General features: G+C 40.7%; 2 protein-coding genes across 2 annotated transcripts; both read left to right on the top strand.

The window, feature by feature from the left end:
- The first annotated feature begins 722 nt into the window (after positions 1-722).
- LOC135217144 (zinc finger protein 852-like) lies at positions 723-10453 on the top strand. Its single transcript, XM_064252852.1, has 3 exons — positions 723-1436; positions 7866-8686; positions 10315-10453. Exons 1-2 carry the CDS (start codon positions 1043-1045, stop codon positions 8651-8653), a joined length of 1182 nt encoding a protein of 393 aa, XP_064108922.1. The 5' UTR covers positions 723-1042; the 3' UTR covers positions 8654-8686; positions 10315-10453.
- Positions 10392-16754, top strand: LOC135217143 (zinc finger protein 569-like). Its single transcript, XM_064252851.1, has one exon. It carries the CDS (start codon positions 10536-10538, stop codon positions 12015-12017), a length of 1482 nt encoding a protein of 493 aa, XP_064108921.1. The 5' UTR covers positions 10392-10535; the 3' UTR covers positions 12018-16754.
- Positions 16755-17033: the final 279 nt, after the last annotated feature.

The raw sequence follows: 17033 nt of genomic DNA, 5'->3' as shown, positions 1-17033 counted from the left end.
ATATTAATTGTATAGTAAAAATTCCATTCTACGAAGACCTCACGTGCTTATTTTAGTTCGTATGGCGCTTTCATATATCACATTATGTTGATGAAACTTCAATCTTTTGAATGGTATGCTTAAAGATGTAATTGTATTCTTGTTTCACCAATTAAATATCTAGTAAATAAGGCTGAGCCACGCAATGCCGGTGGCTCCACTGCGGTGTTTCCCCCAGTGGAGTTTCTATACTGTGCTCTCGATATACTTACTACGAAGCTCGTATTATAATCTTATAAATTTACTGTTAAGATATTTATTGTCTTTTGTTTTAATATTTATTGTCTTTATGTTTTAACATTCATTCTAATGGGGCTGGTAGTAACTTAACACAATTCTCTTGGGAGCGGTTGCGGTAATAAGAATTTACTGAATCGTCAATATTCATGACGCGATTAATTGCTAAAGTCATCCAAAACCCCTACATATGCTACCAGGTCCTTCCTACGTTCCTAGACATAAAGGTTATATTAAAGGACCGGTCAAAATCAAAGTTATATTAAAGGACCTGTCAAAATCTAGGGTTGAACAAGATATTAGTTCACAAGTTGAGGAACATGATGCTTTCATATCTATGATAATGCATAGAATGTTGATCAAACATCCCTTTGTAGTTTTAAGGGCACCTTAGACCTTCATAAAAAACATTACCTATGCTCATTTTCATAGTTAGGTCAGTCAAGCTCTATAAGGACCACAGGTGGTCATAGAAGTTAGCCTTCCCATGTTTATGCTTTGTAGTCCAGTGGATTCCTAAGATAACGGAAAAACGATTACTTCTAAAAATGCCTTATCTACCTTAACTTTGTTCTCTACTTGCCGGCCGTTCCTCTCTGATCTTCTCGTATGTGACAGATATGAAAGTGCTCTTATTCCATGTTTAAATTGCAAAGCTCAGAATTTCTTGTGATATCATCTGTTGCATTTGGTACATCGTGTGATTTCACCCCTAACACTTTTCCCAAAGCAGCCTTTAGTTATTCAATTTATCTCCCATATTTTGATGAGTTGTATAATTTTCCTGGGGTTTCAGTGTCTTTTAATTCTTCCCAGATCTAATGGTATGGAGGACTCAGATGGAGTTTCGAGCGGTGGTGTTCCCGACATCACCCAGTTCCTTAGTGTATGCATGGCTGAAGATGATATAGTGAAGGGTGAAGAGGATGCTGTAATGAATGATGAAAGGAATGATGTAGTAAAGGTTGAAGAGCCCATGAATGAAGAACCAAATGATGAAACAGAATACAACAATGATGGTGAGTCAGTGAAGGCAGAGGAACCTAGTCTCTCTGATTATGAAGAAGATGATTCAGCGAAGTACAATTACTGCATGGAAGTGCAGTATAATGAGGAATTAAGAAATATGTGGGCAAACTCATTCATGTTGAAGCAAGGAGGTAAGCTAAGAAACAATTTCAACTGTTTGATGAACGTATATTTCTGCAGTTGAAGTGGACAACAATAACATTTTCAGGGCACTGAATAACCGATAGATTGGGCTATGGCCCAATAAGTCAATAATTTTTCATAATTTTTGGTATTAAAATAGTTAACTCTTACATGCTATGTGATTACATTTCCTTGTAACTTTGTACTGGAGAACTTTGAATGTTTGTGTAGCAACATAGTATGCCAGTGAAGATATAGACAGTGAATCATTTTAGAGCATACTGTAATGTATTTGCTTTTGCTAATATATACTCTTAATTGCCTTTCATTATAGCCCTTGACAATTTGTGTTGTCACAAGTATGATTAGCTTTTGGTTTGTATGTACACTTTAACATCACCTGAATGGGTGATGTGCACCTACACCATTTAACATTTGATGTTTTCATACAATCAACTTACCTGTCAGATATATACATAGCTAAGACTCCGTCGTCCCCGACAGAAATTCAAATTTCGCGCCACTCGCTACAGGTAGGTCAGGTGATCTACCGGCCTGCCCTGGGCGGCAGGACTAGGACCATCCCCGTTTTCTATCATATTTTCTCTGTCGCCGGTGGTATCAACATTGTTGTTATTACCTCCTGACTTGGATTCTTTTTTCAACATTTGATCAACGTTTTTCGGCTTTTTGGTGACGTATTTGGATCGTGTTTGGCATTCGCTACTGTGGACTGTTTTTGGAATAACTCTTTTGGATTTTTCTCAGTATGTCTGATTCTAATGTGAGTGTGAGAATGTGTGTGAATGTAGGCTGCAGGGTGAGGATACCGAAAGCTTCGGTTGATCCTCACACTGTATGCCGTAAATGTAGGGGGGTGCAGTGTTCTGCTATTAACACTTGTAAGGAATGCGAGGGTTTGAATGCAGAAGAATGGAAGACTTTGACTTCTTATTTGAAGAAGTTAGAGAGGGATAGAGTTAGAAGACTGAAAGGTGTGAATCAAGGCTATTGAGCCTTTCAATGATAATTCTAACCCTACTACTGTAGATTCTCCCTATAAATCTCATTCTCAGAGTGTCTTTTCGGATCGCGGATCGGAAATCGCCAATCTGAAAGCGACGATTCGAGACATGAAGTCCAAGATGGCGGACTCGGAAAGGTAAGGCTAGTGATAGAGTGAGCCCTATCAGTGTTTGGTGGAGGGGGGGCGTTTGATCGTCCCGGCGCGGCGCTCCAGGCCTAGACCTCTTCCAAGCTCACATGCCACCCAGAGGAGAAGGAAAGTCGAAAGCCTTAAGGAGGTCGTGGGGAAATCCCCAAACGGTCAGACGTCCCTTCAGCTAGCTTTGCTTCATGGCAGCCAGCTCAAGGGCGCTATAGAAAAAGCGTCCTTCGCGAGTGTTTTCTCGTCCTCTCCCTCTCCCTCACCTAAACGAGGGTGGAAGGAGTCGAACTTATCGAGACCTCTGAAGCGTCATATGAAGCAAGACATTGATTCTAGCCCGGAGGGCGCTTCTTCGGATGACGCCCGTCTGCTATTAAGAAGGCGAAGGTGGCGTCAACGTCATCTGACGCTTATGAGGAAGTACCCCATCATGCTTCTTCCACCCCGAGTGATGACGAGAGGCGTCAAGCATAGACGTAGGAGAGAAGCGTCAAGAAGATCATTATGGCGGTTCAGGAGCAAACTGTCATCTCTTGTGGGAGTTTTAGCGCCGTCGGAAGGACGTGACGCTTCTATTAAGAAGTCTCGTCCTCTCGCACCTGCTCGGAAGACGTCTTTTAGAAGTGAAGCGTCCAATTCAAGAGGATCTTAGACGTGACGCTCCGTCCAAGATTGTGACGCCGAGTAGGAGATTAAGCCCTTAGGAAGCGAAGCGTCTTCCAGACGCGAAGCGTCATCTAAACGTCAACAAGGACGTCATACATGACGCTCGGAGAGCGGGAAAGCGTCCATACAAGACGTCTTCTAAAGCTGCGAGAGAAGCCGCAGGTTGTGACGCCTTCCAAGTTGATCAGAACGGGAAAAAAGGGAAAAAAAAAAAGGAAAAAGGAAAGACTTTCATTCCCTTAGCCCTTCTCCGATCAGGAGTTTGTCTCCCCCAGAAGAGGAAAGTTCTGAAAGGAGAACAGAAACTCAGGATTATCACGAGTTCGAACGAAACTCGGATGATGACGATCATGGAAGAGAGGGCTTGTCCAACTATAAGGTGTTGACTACCCTGCTTCTGGAGGAATACGGAGACGAGTTGACTCCGGCTGCTCCTCCTTCTCCGCGCTCGCTCTTTTCGAGTGCAAAGGCGAAGAAGCCTTCGTCTTTTCTGAAGATGAAGCCCACCATCTCGATGAAGCGGGCTTTACACGCCTTAACAAAGAAGGAAGGCTCCAGAGAGAAGAGGTAGGTCGCCTTTCGTCCTTTAAGAAGGGCAAAATTGAAACATTTCTCCTCCAAACACCAGTAGGTGCCAGGCTCCTGGAATTCGTGGAAGCCTGGACGCTGATAGACGCAGACGCGTTCTTCACTAAATATCATAAGGAAGGGATTATCGTATCCCTTTCCTGAATAACTCCGCCCCTAACGTCAATACCAAGGGAACTATCAGCCAAGTACAAGGATCCTGTGCTGAGGGATACTCTTCGATCGATGGTGGAACAAATGTGGGACAAGAGTGCAGTAGAACTAGTACTGGATCAAAACTCCCCGGGGTTTTACAATCGCCTTTTTCTAGTGGCGAAAGCCTCGGGAGGCTGGAGACCAGTACTAGACGTCAGCGCTCTGAACAAATTTGTTCAGAAGGAGAAGTTCTCCATGGAGACTTCTGCTTCAGTCCTAGCGTCATTACGACAAGGAGATTGGATGGTGTCGCTAGATCTCCAAGACGCCTACTTTCACGTCCCGATCCACCCTTCATCGAAGAAAAGTACCTCCGTTTCATGACGGGGGGGAGGGGGGAAGGATCTTTCAGTTCAGAGCCTTGTGTTTCGGCCCCTGTCCACAGCTTCCTCAGGTCTTCACAAGGCCTGATGAGAATGTGGCGAGATTTCTTCATCTCAAAGGAGTGAATGTCTCGATTGTACCCTAGACGACTGGCTCATCAGGGCCAGATCGGAGAGACAGTGTTTGGAGGGACCTAAAGTTAAACTCTAGATTTGACCAAGGCGTTGGGATGCTTGTGAACCTCGAGAAGTCTCAGATGACCCCCAGACAAGACTAGTCTATTCTGGGGATTTCGGATGGATTCTCGGGGTTTTCGAGTTTTTTTCCTTCGCAAGAGAGAACCGCAAATGGTTTGAGGATAATCTCTCTCTTCTTAGAGAAGCAGCAAACGTCAGCGAGGGAATGGTTGAGCCTTCTGGGGACGCTTTCCTCCCGCTGGAACAATTCTTCCCTCTCGGAAGACTTCATATCCGTCCACTTCAATTCTTCCTCAAGAAGTCTTGGAGCTGGAAAAACGGACAAACTGTCGGACGTTTTCCCATTCCAGTGGAGGTAAAAGGCCACACTACAGTGGTGTTTGCTTGCCTCTGGAAGAGAACAAAGGGGGATCTCTCTAAGATCACAGAACCCAGACCTAGTGTTGTTTCTCCGACGCGTCGGAGACGGGGTTGGGGGGTTTGGGGAGCGAATTAGGCTCGGAGGAAGTGTCAGGCACCTGGGAACCAGCACAGGTGTCCTGGGCACATAAATTGCAAAGAGCTCTTCGCCGTACACCTGGCTTTGAAGGAGGCCTAGAAACCTCTGGTGAGGAGACAAGTAGTACAAGTAAACGTGGACACACCACCGCACTTGCCTACATTCGGAAAACAGGGAGGGACACACTCCTCGTTCCTTTACGAACTCACGAGGGACCTATTACTTTGGACGTCTCACAGGAACATCTCCCTGCTGACAAGGTTCGTTTACAGGGAGTAAGGAATGTGAGGCGGACAGGCTTCAGCAGGAGGAACCAGGTCCTTCATACAGAATGGACTCTGCACGAGGAAGTGTGTCGCGATCTCTGGTCTCTGTGGGGGAACTCCTCATGTGGATCTATTCGCAACATACATTTCAAAAAGGCTCCAGTGTTTTGCTCGGTCGTGGAAGACCCAAGAGCAATTATGGTAGACGCCTTCCTGCTAAACTGGTCTCGAGTGGACGTGTACGCTTTTCCCCCATTCAAAATCCTGGGGTTAGTATTGAAAAAGTTTGTGGCGTCAAAAACGAGGACGAGGATTGACTTAATACCCCGCCCCCTTTTTTGCCCCGGGGCCCAGGAATGGTTCACGGAGTGGTAGAGTGGATCGTAGACTTTCCAAGATCCCTACCAGAAAGGACGGATCTTCTCAAACAACCACACTTCAAGAGGTACCATCAAAACCTCCCCGCTCTCGCTCTGACTGCCTTTCGACTATCGAAAGGACTTGTCAGAGCGAGAGGCTTTTCTCGCGAAGTGGCAAGCGCGATCGCGAGAGCTCGCAGAACCTCCACTACGAAAGTATACCAGTCGAAGTGGGAGGTCTTTAGAAGGTGGTGTAGAGCCAAGAAGTGTCCTCCTCCTCTACCTCTATAGCGGAAATTGCTGATTTCCTGCTATTCCTGAGAGTAAAATCGCCATCTAGCCGTATCCACAATAAAGGGATACAGGAGTATGCTCTCGGCTGTATTCAGGAACAGAGGTTTAGATCTGGCAAATAACAAAGATCTCCACGATCTCATAAGATCTTTTGAGACTTCTAAGTCTAAGGAACCAGTACCTCCGAACTGGAACTTGGACGTAGTCCTCAAATATCTGTCTTCGGATAGATTCGAGCCATCCGCATCAGGCATCATTTAGAGACGTAACTAGAAAATGCCTATTTTCTTTTATCGTTAGCGACGGCAAAAAGAATTAGTGAGTTACAAGCTCTGCAGGATAAGTAGGATTCAAGGGAGACTCGGCGATTTGCTCGTTTAAGACTCTGTTTTTTAGCGAAAAAAAAACGAGAATCCCACGAATCCCTGGCCTAGGTCATTCGAAATCAAAGGAATGTCTAGTCTCGTAGGCAGAGAAAGCAGAGAGGTCTCTATGCCCTGTTAGAGCTCTGAAGTTCTATCTTCAGAGGGAAGCGTCAGTTTGGGAGGCTCTAGACAAGGTCTTTGGTGCGCGGTATAAAAGACCCCACAAGACTAATGTCAAAGAATGCTCTAGGTTTTCTTTGTAAGAAAGCGTTCATTACGGACGCTCACAAGGTCTGTCCGGACGAACAATACAACTTCTGAGGGTAAAAGCTCATTTGAAGTTACGAGCGGTTGCGACGTCTCTCTCGTTTTATAAGAATATGTCGCTTAAGAAAACATTTTAGATACGACATAGGTTGGAGATGCAACTCAGTATTTGCATCTCATTTACTTGAAAAGACGTGCGTGTGACGTATGAGAAGTGCTTTTCTCTAGGTCCTATCGTATCGGCAGATACGATTCCTGGGTACGGGAGCCGGACACCAATCCTTAAAATGTATATTTACTGTTTCTTCTGTTTGGATATTGGTCGAGAATCTCTCGAACAATGGAGGATTCAGGCTCGCACGGGCGGCCGTCTATGTTGTTCATAAGAGAATTCTCGTCATATCCAATTAGTTGAGTATAATGTGAAAAATTATGTATGTGTGCGTAGTGTAGTGGTTTTTGAGTTACGGTTGTTGTGACGAGTTCGGGGATAACTCGTAACAATCCTTAGTTCTAAAACACATGTTAGGATCAGGTGGTCGGGATTGGTTGTGTGCTCCTTCATAAGGTGTATTGTCATATAAGTGGATCAGCACCCATTGACAAAGTCCTTTTAGGCTCTGCTGAGTAAGTGGGTAAGACCCCATCGGCAGACCCACAAGAACTCTTGGCCATAGATCACATATCTCGCTAAAGTTTCTTGAGGTGATTGCGGAACTACTGGGCAAACACCCACCAAGTCTACCACCTATCAGGTAGGAACCAAGGTTTTATTTATACCTACAACATATGTTGTTTACCTGTCTATTCCATATAGTAGCTGTCTCCTTTTTTTTTACCCCCTCCACCGAAGGGTGCCAATCAGCTATGTATATATCTGACAGGTAAGTTGATTGTATGAAAATAAAGATATTGTTATGTTACAATAAAGTTTCATACATACTTACCTGGCAGATATATACAATTAAAGGCCCACACCAGCATCGCAGGAGACAGGTGGAAGAGAGAAAATATGATAGAAAACGGGGATGGTTCCTAGTCCTGCCGCCCCAGGGCAGGCCGGTAGATCACCTGACCTACCTGTAGCGAGTGGCGCGAAATTTGAATTTCTGCGTCGGGGACGACGGAGTCTTAGCTATGTATATATCTGCCAGGTAAGTATGTATGAAAACTTTATTGTAACATAACAATATCATTTTAATGATGGATGCCTGCCAAATCTTACATGATTTCATTTCTCACTTCCTAGATGGACCCTTCAAACTGTCTGGCAAAGAGTGCCTTGTCTGTGGAAAAACTGTATCCAGAAGTAAGATGAAAGTACACATGCGAACCCACACTGGAGAAAAACCGTACGAGTGTGATGTGTGCAACAAGCGTTTTGCCAGATCGGATAAACTGATCACTCACAAGAGAATCCATACGGGAGAAAGGCCTCACGCGTGTTATTGTGGAAAACAGTTCAGACGATTGGATCACTTGAAGGATCACATAAGGACACATGATGTCAGTGAGACAGAACGAGCTACTTTGCTTGAAAAAGCCATGAATTATGAGTTCAACACAGACAGCAAGAGGGATTTCACTGCACAAGTACGTGCACCTGGTTCTTTTGTGTGTCCGGAGTGTGGTATGACATTTACTCAGAGCTACAAATATAAGCGTCACTTACGTGTGCATACTGGAGAAAAACCCTACGTTTGCTTTTGTGGCAATAAGTATACTCGCTCGGAAGGGCTCCGCAGGCATCAGTTGAACTTCCATGGCTTGGATAAGAATAACTGTGTACTGGGTGAAATACCTATAAGAATTTTCCCTGAGGTGATCTTAGAAGTGGACCAGCCACGCCCTGGTGAACCTGAATTAAGTGATCCTGGAAATGTAGAAACCTCTGACTTACAGGACTCTCTAAATAAAACAGAGTGCGACGAGAATGAGCAGACCCTCGGTGACGCTGAGCTTAAACATGAAGTTGCATCAGATGGGGCTGATGGAAATGGAGGTTCAGAATTGGAAGGGTGTTTCTCCAGTACGTAGAAGCTGACCTAGAAGAAAGCAACAGTCAAAGTGGTATGTATAACTTTTGTTTTGCAAAATTTGTAATAATACTTTATCTCCATACAGTGAAAGGGTATTAAGGTATCAAGAGACTATGGAATAAGGTTACTATTTGTTCCTTATAGATCATTGAATAAAGTTACCTTGTCCAGGGGAATGAAGACTGTCACCTTTTGTGTAGGAATATTCCTCAGTGGTAAACTGGAATAGGTTGTTGAAACATAATGGCAAGGTAATTACACAACTCTTAATAGATGGGTGAAAGAGGTAGGCTGCCACTCACCTTGTGGTGGGATCACTACAGCATACATGCAGGACAATTGACCTATACCTAAAAAAAAAAAAAAAAAAAAAAAACACACACACACCACACACACACACACACACACAAGACACATGTACTTACCAACTACTCCAGACACTCTGGCCTATCCTGTGCTATCTGCCTGTCGAGGTCACAGAGATACCAACCACAAGAAAGACCACAACCCAACAACAAAACAACACCCAGGGACTACAACCCAACAATTCTACAACAACAACCAAGAAACACAACCACAACTCAACAACACAGCAACAAAAAAGGAACACAACCACTGCACAACCAATCCACCAAAACCAAAACAACAAAAGGGCAAACCCAACCAAAACCACACCCACTAACAACATCAAGGAATAACAAAACAAAACAACAATCCAACCAAACCAACAATCACATACAACAAAAACTCAGGAACTCAAGAGCACAACAAATCCAACAATACAGGCACAACAACTCTTAAGCAACAACACCAAACTCAACAATAACTAACGACAAATTTACAAAACACAACTTAAACGATTTCCAATCCTTCAACAGACTACTGTTCACTCTACTTGTTATCACCAGCTCTCACCAAAGACTGACTGAAAACTAACTAAAAACACACAACTCTGATCTCTAACAGCACCAGCAGACAACCCAGAACTCAACAACCAATCCAGTTGTTAACGATCCATACGGCAATTACACCCACTCTCTCTCTCTCTCTCTCTCTCTTCTCTCTATCTTTCTCTCTCTCTCTCGTCTCTCTCTCTCTCTCTCCTCTCATCTCTCTCTTCTCTAATCTCTCTCTCTCTCTCTCTCTCTCACAGATGTCAAATGGAACTCCATAACTCCTCCATAACCTGCCATCATCAACCACTTTTTCTTTAGCTGCTTTATGTACTGATGTCTAGCTACGTTCTACCTGATTGCATGTATAACTCAAGGATCCACTGCCTACTGGCAGGGTCCAAAGCAGACATGAATTTATCACAGTCATGTTTCAGCAGGTCCCTATATTATGGGTAGCATGGTGGATGCTTGATATTGAAAACCTGGTCACAGCTCACAAACTAGTGTCTGAGATAGTAGCACAAAGTGTTTCATTTGTTCTTAGGATTGTGTTGTGATTTGTCACTATATTTTAAAGTACTGTTATAGCTTGATAATATTTCTTCTTTCCGTTTATGATATCGGTTTGTTGAAAAATTGAATCTCTCATGGAAAGTTATATGCATTTTATTTTCATGTAGTAGTTATACTATCTTTATGATATTAATTTTCTGTGTGTTAGTATGTCATTATTCAGTTGTGACTTCTCTTTTTTTTTTTCCAGGGGACTTGGCAAATAAGGATTGCCCAATTTGTGGAAAAAGTGTATCAAGGAGCAAAATAAAAGTTCATTTGAGAACGCATACCGGTGAGAAACCATTTCAGTGTGACATCTGCTATAAAAGTTTTGCACGGTCCGATAAGCTTACCTGTCACAAAAGGATTCACACGGGAGAAAAACCGTACATCTGCTTTTGTGGTAAGCGGTTCAGTCGAATAGACCACATGAAAATGCATGCTGCCATACATAAAGTTGATGGCAATAGACTAGGTGGTATGTTGGAAGAAGCCAGAAATAAGGACTTGGTAAGCAGAGGGCTTCCTATACCAGTTAATACATCTGCCCCACATACTTGCTCATATTGTGGCATGACTTTTACCCAGAGTTATAAGTATAAACGACACCTGAGGGTACACACGGGGGAAAAGCCTTACGAATGCTTCTGCGGTAGCCGTTACTCGCGTTCCGAAAGGCTCCGCAGGCATCAGATAAAGTGCCATGGGTTTCCTGAGATTACTTCACGTAATGGGCTGCCCATGAATATGATGCCACAAGTTCTATTGCAAGTTAAACAGACTGTAAGCGGTGTTTCTCTTGAAGCGAATGAAGCAGGCTTGTTAGAGTCCACAAAATGTGATGCTCAACCTGATGTCAAACCTGAAATTGGAGTTAATGAAGGCAATGCGATTCCCCCTCCTTCCTTTGGCACTTTAGTTGATATTGAGCATGTCATGAGAGAAGTTGTTGCAGAACAGGTCACTCAACCAAAGCAGACACTTGCTGCTAAAGATGCTAAAGACAATGGCGTGCACTGCTGTGAGTTTTGTCCAAAGACCTTCAAAAAAGCTCACAAACTAGGCCTTCACAGAAGAATCCACACAGGGGAGAAACCTCACCTTTGTGTTTCTTGTGGAAAGGCTTTTGCTCGTAAAGATCACATGTTGAAGCACATGAACATCCATTTAAAAAGGAGGCAGTTTTCCTTGATGAATGCTGCAAATGCAGGGGGTGAAGAGCAGCATTCCCCTGAGAGCACTATAGATGTAGGGGATGAAGAAGAGAAGCCAGCTGCAGATGATGTGAACATAGAAGAGAAGCCTGTTGAGGAAGATGTTGAAGAAGATGAAGAGTTAGAGATGGAGAAAATGGAGAGTGAAGAAACTAAAGGAAGTCCTGAAACTGAAGATAAGGAAGAGGAAGTAGCCTCAGTCAATCAAGAGGGTCAGGAATTACATGTGTGTAGTATATGTGGACATGCCTTCAGGAAGGTTTACAACCTTCAGTCCCACATGCAGATCCACACTGAACGAACCCTTTTCGAATGCGGTGTTTGTAGTAAACAGTTCAAAGTGAAAAAGAATTATGAAGCTCATTTGCTTAATCATGAACTTCAGATGGATCTCACCGAGGAAATCATAGAAAGCTCGGACCTTAACAAAGCAAGGTCGCAGCGAGCCCAGTGTACAACCTGTGGGAAGTGGTTAGTTTCTATGAGCAGTTTGGAAACGCACATGAGATCTCATACCGGTGAACGACCGTTTCAGTGCAACATTTGTGAACATGCTTTTATTCGGAAATCTGACATGTTGAGGCACATGAAATCGCATACAGGGGAGAGGCCTTATGAATGCACTCACTGTCTGACAACTTTTTCCAGGAAGGACAAACTTGTGTTTCATTTGAAGAAACATGATGAAGGCACATAGTACTACTGCACAGTAGTTATGTAAATGATAAATGTTTCTTAAGCATGTACAGAGTATGTATGATATAAATTAAGGTTTTATTGTATCCAGTATTTTATACTAGTCAAGAGTTTAGTACTACTGTATGTGGAATTATAAAATGTTACATAGCAGACCTTTTCAAATGTGGGAGATGACAATAGTTTATATACTTGTATATACAAGAGAGTTTTTGTGCACATATATTTGTATAGCTTGTTACATTGTTAACCTTAGGTCGTTGAATCATGTCAGAATATAAATTTGTAGAGTTAATGCCTCTTTGCCTCGAGCTTATTGACGATGTATTAGAGCCTGGAAATTTTGTGCCCCATTCTTTAATGCTTTTTATTTCTAGAGAGAGGTTCTTCAAGGGTTGTTGGGTAGGATTTCTTTGGCCTAATTATGTGTATAAGTGTCCTAGTTATGTGCACTGTTTAATCCTCTGAGTTGCAAACAAGTATTTTATGTGTCACAAAACTATAAGTTTTCCTAATCCCCTGTGAAAATTAGTTGATAGACTTTTATCTGACCTGTGTACTAATACAGAATATTTGAGGAAAGAGGCAGATATACATATATATATATCTATGTATGTGATGGTAAGTATATATATATTATATTATTTTATGTTAGTTTGTAAAACAGTTCGTGTATATAATACACATATGCAAGATCTTTTATCAATGTTGATCGCTGTATGTTATTTTTTACAGTTTGTTTAAGGTAGTTTTATGTCAGTGTTGATTGATTAAGTATTTTTAAAAGTTTATTTCAGGTCATTTGTACGTAGATATCTGAGCTATACTTGAGCCGATGTCGACTCCAACTAATTTATTTGTCCTCGGTTTCTCATTTTATGTTTTCGGATGACTCCTCTCTTCATTCCAGGAACAAATTATGATCTGTCAGTCTTAACCTTAGAGGCAGTTCTTTTATACTGTAAGAGGCAGTTCTTTTATAGTAATTCTTTTTTACGCTAAGCATTATTTGAAGTCTGAAAGTGGCTTGTTGATGTACAAGATCGTATTCTTTTAGTCCACATTCCACACTTATTGTTTAATTCGTGCTGATGACCGGAACTCACTTCAGAAATGTAGTCCCTGTATGTTGTGCATTCCCTGACTCTGAACATCATCTGAAAAACTGTGATTCGAATAATTCTTACAAATTAAGAATGCAGAAATTGTGAGACTTGTGCAATATTGTTGTTGTTTATCTGGTGAATATGGTGGGTAAAGAGAGTCATTGGTTATCAAAACTGTAAATGTCTTATATTTTGAAAGGTACTATATAAATATACATTGTTTGTTATGCCTTCAGGTACTGGACTTATGTTTTATTGTATACGTACTTACAGTGCAATAGTTTTACTTCTTGGGGTTAACATATTTACAGTAATTGTGACTAGTCAAGGTAAAAATTTTGATGTGAATAAGAGGCACAGTATATAAGTGCAGCATTACTTGTCATATGTGTTGCAGAATATACAGATATTTATAAATTTTCCAACAAAATTTATTTTGATTGATGATTAAATGAAGTGGGATAATTGCAGCGCAGATAGACATAAAGCTCTCATTAATTAATTATAATGAAGTAAATGTCCACTGGGGAAGACTGAATCTACTATACCATGAAATAAGCGTAGGAGTCATTTATCTTTGTTTTAAATGGTTATCCTTTTCCCAAGTAAATTTCATGTGGAATTAATTGTATGGAGACCTTTAGAAAAACTCAATTTTATGCAATGGAGTACTGTGTAAAGGTCACCGATTTGAGACATCAACTTTCCTCTTGATACAGTTTAATACTCAGATTTTACAAGTAAGAGGACCCATTTTGCTGTGGCAGAAGTGTGTACTGTACTAAGTGCCTTCCAGTTCTCTGTTATTTGATGTATTTTTGACAATCAAATGGGATTTATTGCAGTTTTCCCTTGGGCTGTAGCTGGTCGCTGATATAAAGGGTCAAGTTAGAATGCTGATAATACAGGATTTAGCTTGCATATACTTTGTCAGGATTGACAAGGATGGAAATAGATTGAGGTGTCAGAGTTATATGTTGGGGTCAGATTTGGATGAGAAGAGATGAGAAATGTAGCAAATGTGGAAGCAGAAAGACTACAAACTTGCAGGTAGGCTGAGAAAATCAGGGAACAGAGCAGAGGGGAAACCGGTCAGAAAGTGTACTATATAGAGAACGAGAGGACATCCCTCATCCAACCCTGCTAAGGGAAATGGGGAAAACTCAAGGATGGTAGGTAGAAAGATAACCAGAGTTGTCTTTGTGAATGACAAGGAAATTATTTTTCATTGTTGAATAGCATTAACGAGCAATTATAGTTTGAAAAAGTTTACAGAGTGACATCAAACGATACAAAATTTCAACATCATGAGGCTTTTATGTGTATATGAAGTTCTCTGACCCTTTTTCCTTATACGTATTTGAGTACGAAGTGTTCAGGAATTCTTAGTACACGAAGTGCAAATGGCTGTTTTCAGCTTCCCAGTTGGCCCTCAATGGCATTGAACTTATCTCCAAATTTTTTTTTTTTATTATAGTAGTCTCTATCCACTTATCTGTCCAACATATTCAACCTGCCTTGCTTCACTTCGTTGAAGAAAAAAGATTAAATTAAGCCCAGAGGCTTTTCAAAACTAATCTCAACATTTGAGAACAGGTATTTGAATCGGTCGTATCAAGAACAGGAAATTGATCCAGTCGTAAGAGAGTTTGGAATTGTAACATGTCAGGTTGGGGTAACTTATTTCTGAAAGAGAACGGTTTTATAGCGTCATAAAGGAGAATGATTATTGAATTCTCGGTGAATAGTTTACCTTTTGTACTTTTATGTTTTTTAACATTACATTGGTAATGTATAGGTCACATTGCATATATGAAACCTCATTTGTGGAACTTTGTTGTGAGGGTTATAGGATGTACTATTGTACAGGTAACAACTAAATCATAGTTTCTTGTATTCCTGCAAGTCTTATTTTCAGTAAGACAATTAATCATTTTTGTTAGACATTTATCGTGTTAACTGCAAAACATATTCTACTTCCTTTACAAGTTGTTAATATAATTTATTAAATAATCAGTTATAAATACAGTATTAAAAGAAATGAAGCTATCACTTTAGATAGTAAGTATTAGGAAGGACAGAATGTATAACATGTATGCCAGCCCTTTGAGAATAAGTATTTTGACTCGGTGGTCTAGTTAAACTCCTAGATAATTATAATAATATCTCTTGTTGTTTTTTGGAAACCCATTACAGTGGTCCCCCCGTATTCACGGGGGATGCGTACCAGACCCCCCGTGAATAGTTAGAACCCACGAATAGTTGGAACCCCTATAAAAATGCTGAAAACAGCCTATTTTGTTAGTTAAAACTCAAGAAAAACCCAATAAAAAATTTTTATACTTGTTTTTTTTAATAGTTTTATCACAAAAAGGGCATTTTATGATGAAATTTATATAAAAACCAAGAATTTGTGGATATTTCTCATAGAAAAATACCGTGAATATGTGAATTTTCCGCAAATAATGCAGGGAAACGTTCCCGAGAGAAATCCGCGAATCCGTAGAACGCGAATACAGGGAGTCCACTGTACTAGAAGGGAATTACAGTTGACTGCCAGGATTTGTGGGGAATGTGTCCCACAACCCCCTACAAATAACTAAAATCCGCAAAAACAGGCAGTCTCCGGTTATTGGCAGACTCGGTTAATGGTGGTCTGGTTTTATGGCGTAGAGTTTCGGTTATTGGCATCATAAGGTGCCAATAATAGAGTTATGGCGACATAACATACCTAACAGAAGCGCCATAAATCACCAAGTTTTGGTTGACGGCAGTTTTTGCTTAGAACCCTGCCAAGAACGGAACCCCCACCGATAACTGGGAACTGCCTGTACTTGATGCCCTTTTAAAATGCTTATAACTGCCTATTTTGATAGTTCTGACACACAAAAAAAAAAAAATAAAATAAATAAAAAAAATAAAAATGCTTATATGCGAGTATTTTAATGGTTTTATCACAAAAAAATGTGGTCACAAAAATATAAAAATACAATAATTACTGAATATTTTTCTATGAAAATTCCTCAAGTATATACATTTTTGGCAAATTTTCCTGCGAATAATGTGGACATACATTCCACAGCAAAATCTGCGAATAGCTGAAGGCCCGAATCCAGAACCGTGAATAGGCGTTGTCCACCGTATAAGATAAGAATTGACTGGTTAATGTTTAGCAATTTTGATGAATTTTCTTCTATCAGACAACCAGGTATAAATAAAATCACAAATTTTAAATGTGATCTGCTTTTGCTACTTAATTGACCTTTTACAGACGATAATGTAGCACTTGACATCTAGCAGGTTGTTGGTCAGATCTTTAATAATGTTATTTCTTAAGTTTCTTTTGTGGTTGAACTTTATTACGGGTAAGTAATGTGACGTTTGAATAACTAAAGTGTTGCAATATGTAGGGAAGCAGTGTCAGGGACTGCATTTATGAAAATTGTTTGGTTCTATGTCAAATTTCATCAAAAATCACGGACCATGTGTGAACTTTGACCTTGGCAGATATGTAACTGAGTTCGGTCATAAGCATTCATATTTACTTATAGATATTTTAAATGAATTTTATATATACCCATGTGATGTTATTGAACATTCTCAGTGTGTCATAATAAAGGCACTTTGGTTACTGTAATGAGTATTATTGAACAGTTTTATTGTGTTGCATTGGAGGTAGATGGTTTATATTGTACTAGGCCATTGGATTTTATTTTTATAATAATACGTAATGTTATACTCTAGAATTAACAGTGGTAGCCAAGCAGCTGTGGTGGCTTATGTTTTAAATGCTCTTGGTAATAAGCTGAATATAGGACCTCTCATGCAGTACATTATTACCCCAATAAACTACTGTTTTCCTTTACATTTTAATATGTTTTTATCTATTGGTTAATTTATTTTTTTATTTT

Source organism: Macrobrachium nipponense, chromosome 7 (assembly GCF_015104395.2).
Source record: "Macrobrachium nipponense isolate FS-2020 chromosome 7, ASM1510439v2, whole genome shotgun sequence".
NCBI classification, from domain to species: domain Eukaryota; kingdom Metazoa; phylum Arthropoda; class Malacostraca; order Decapoda; family Palaemonidae; genus Macrobrachium; species Macrobrachium nipponense.
This window is presented reverse-complemented; position numbering and strand designations above follow the sequence as displayed.

Bases quoted from the DNA above. Each gene is read 5' to 3' on its own strand.
- LOC135217144 (XM_064252852.1), top strand. From the start codon at position 1,043: ATGAGTTGTATAATTTTCCTGGGGTTTCAGTGTCTTTTAATTCTTCCC. The intron at 1,437-7,865 runs GTAAGCTAAGAA...CTCACTTCCTAG, and splicing joins ATTCATGTTGAAGCAAGGAG to ATGGACCCTTCAAACTGTCT.
- LOC135217143 (XM_064252851.1), top strand. From the start codon at position 10,536: ATGAAAATGCATGCTGCCATACATAAAGTTGATGGCAATAGACTAGGT.